Below are 1,358 nucleotides of genomic sequence, written 5' to 3' on the forward strand. Positions count from 1 at the left end.
AAACATATCACATAAAATTTATCTTATAAATTTTTCAGGATGTGCCGGTATTATGGTGGGATATCCTTTGGATACGGTCAAGGTCCACATGCAGACTCAAGACTACTGCAATCCAAAATATCGAGGTACCTGGGATTGTTTGCGAACCATACTCGCGAAAGAATCGGTAATTTATTACATCAAATTGGATTTAAAGTTTAATCGTTTTCACATTTGTAAGTAAAAGTACCTGTCAATATTGTTATTTATATCTTTTTATATAGGTGACTGGTCTTTATAAAGGAATGACTTCGCCAATCGCAGGGGTAGCTGTGGTAAACGCTATCGTCTTCGGTGTTTACGGATATACTCAGCGGAACTTGTCTGAATCTGATCGATTGTCATCATACTTCTTGGCTGGTGCATCTGCCGGATTTGCTCAAACTCCTGTTTCAAGCCCAATAGAGTTAGCAAAAACACGTCTGCAATTGCAATCCACGGGTCAAGGTAATTTTCAAGGACCAATGCAGTGCTTGAAGAACATCTATAAGCAGGATGGTTATCGTGGCATCTTTAAAGGACTAGGTATTACATTCCTTAGGGAAGGACCGAGTTATGGTGTGTATTTCGTGACCTATGAAATGCTAACCAAAACGTCCTCAAAGCAACCGATCTCGACGTTTCATATGATGTTGGCCGGAGGACTTGCTGGTACAGCTTCTTGGGTGATTTCTTATCCTATCGATGTCATCAAATCGCGCATACAAGCAGAAAGTAGTAATCGTTATTCGGGAGCTTTAGATTGTCTCAAGAAATCTATACGTGCTGAAGGATACAGCTGCTTGTATCGAGGCTTAAATTCGACGATTCTTCGAGCGTTTCCGACGAACGCGGCGACTTTCGCTGTAGTTACATGGACATTCCGATTATTTGGTGAACAACCAAATGAGGTATCGAAGAGGGAAGATGTCATGTCAAGAACAATGCAATCGAAAAACCATGCCACAAAAGGATATGAATCCTTCGCTAGTAAATGGAACGTATTCTTTGATAGTATTTCAAGAAGTAATGGTTTTGTTACTCCATCATACTCCGTCGGATCTATGTTGCCGATTAACAGGCAATTACTGCCAGATAATAGTGCCTGCTTGGTCCACAACTGCAGACGATCGGGTTGTAAGTACGAGAATGCGTTGAAGCAGAAGAGTATATCCGAAGGTTGGGAGGAGAGAAAGAGAAAATCGAGAAACGATGAAGGAGTTGAGGAGGATGACTATGTTGATGAAAGAAAAGATTATGGCAACGTTAAGATAGTTATAAACACGTGTACTTGTAATCTGCAACACATACTCGATGTCTCGAATCTGGATAATATTTGA

General features: G+C 40.6%; 1 protein-coding gene across 1 annotated transcript in view; it reads left to right on the forward strand.

Moving 5' to 3' along the window:
- LOC105627269 (mitochondrial basic amino acids transporter-like) overlaps positions 1–1,358 on the forward strand; it is a 7,166-nt gene extending 5,808 nt beyond the window's left edge. Inside the window, exons 2-3 of the mRNA XM_012208556.1 lie at positions 39–166; positions 264–1,358. Coding sequence (XP_012063946.1) covers positions 39–166; positions 264–1,358 — 1,223 coding nt within the window. The remainder of the gene's footprint in view (positions 1–38; positions 167–263) is intronic.

Source organism: Atta cephalotes, assembly GCF_000143395.1.
Source record: "Atta cephalotes unplaced genomic scaffold scaffold00008, whole genome shotgun sequence".
NCBI classification, from domain to species: domain Eukaryota; kingdom Metazoa; phylum Arthropoda; class Insecta; order Hymenoptera; family Formicidae; genus Atta; species Atta cephalotes.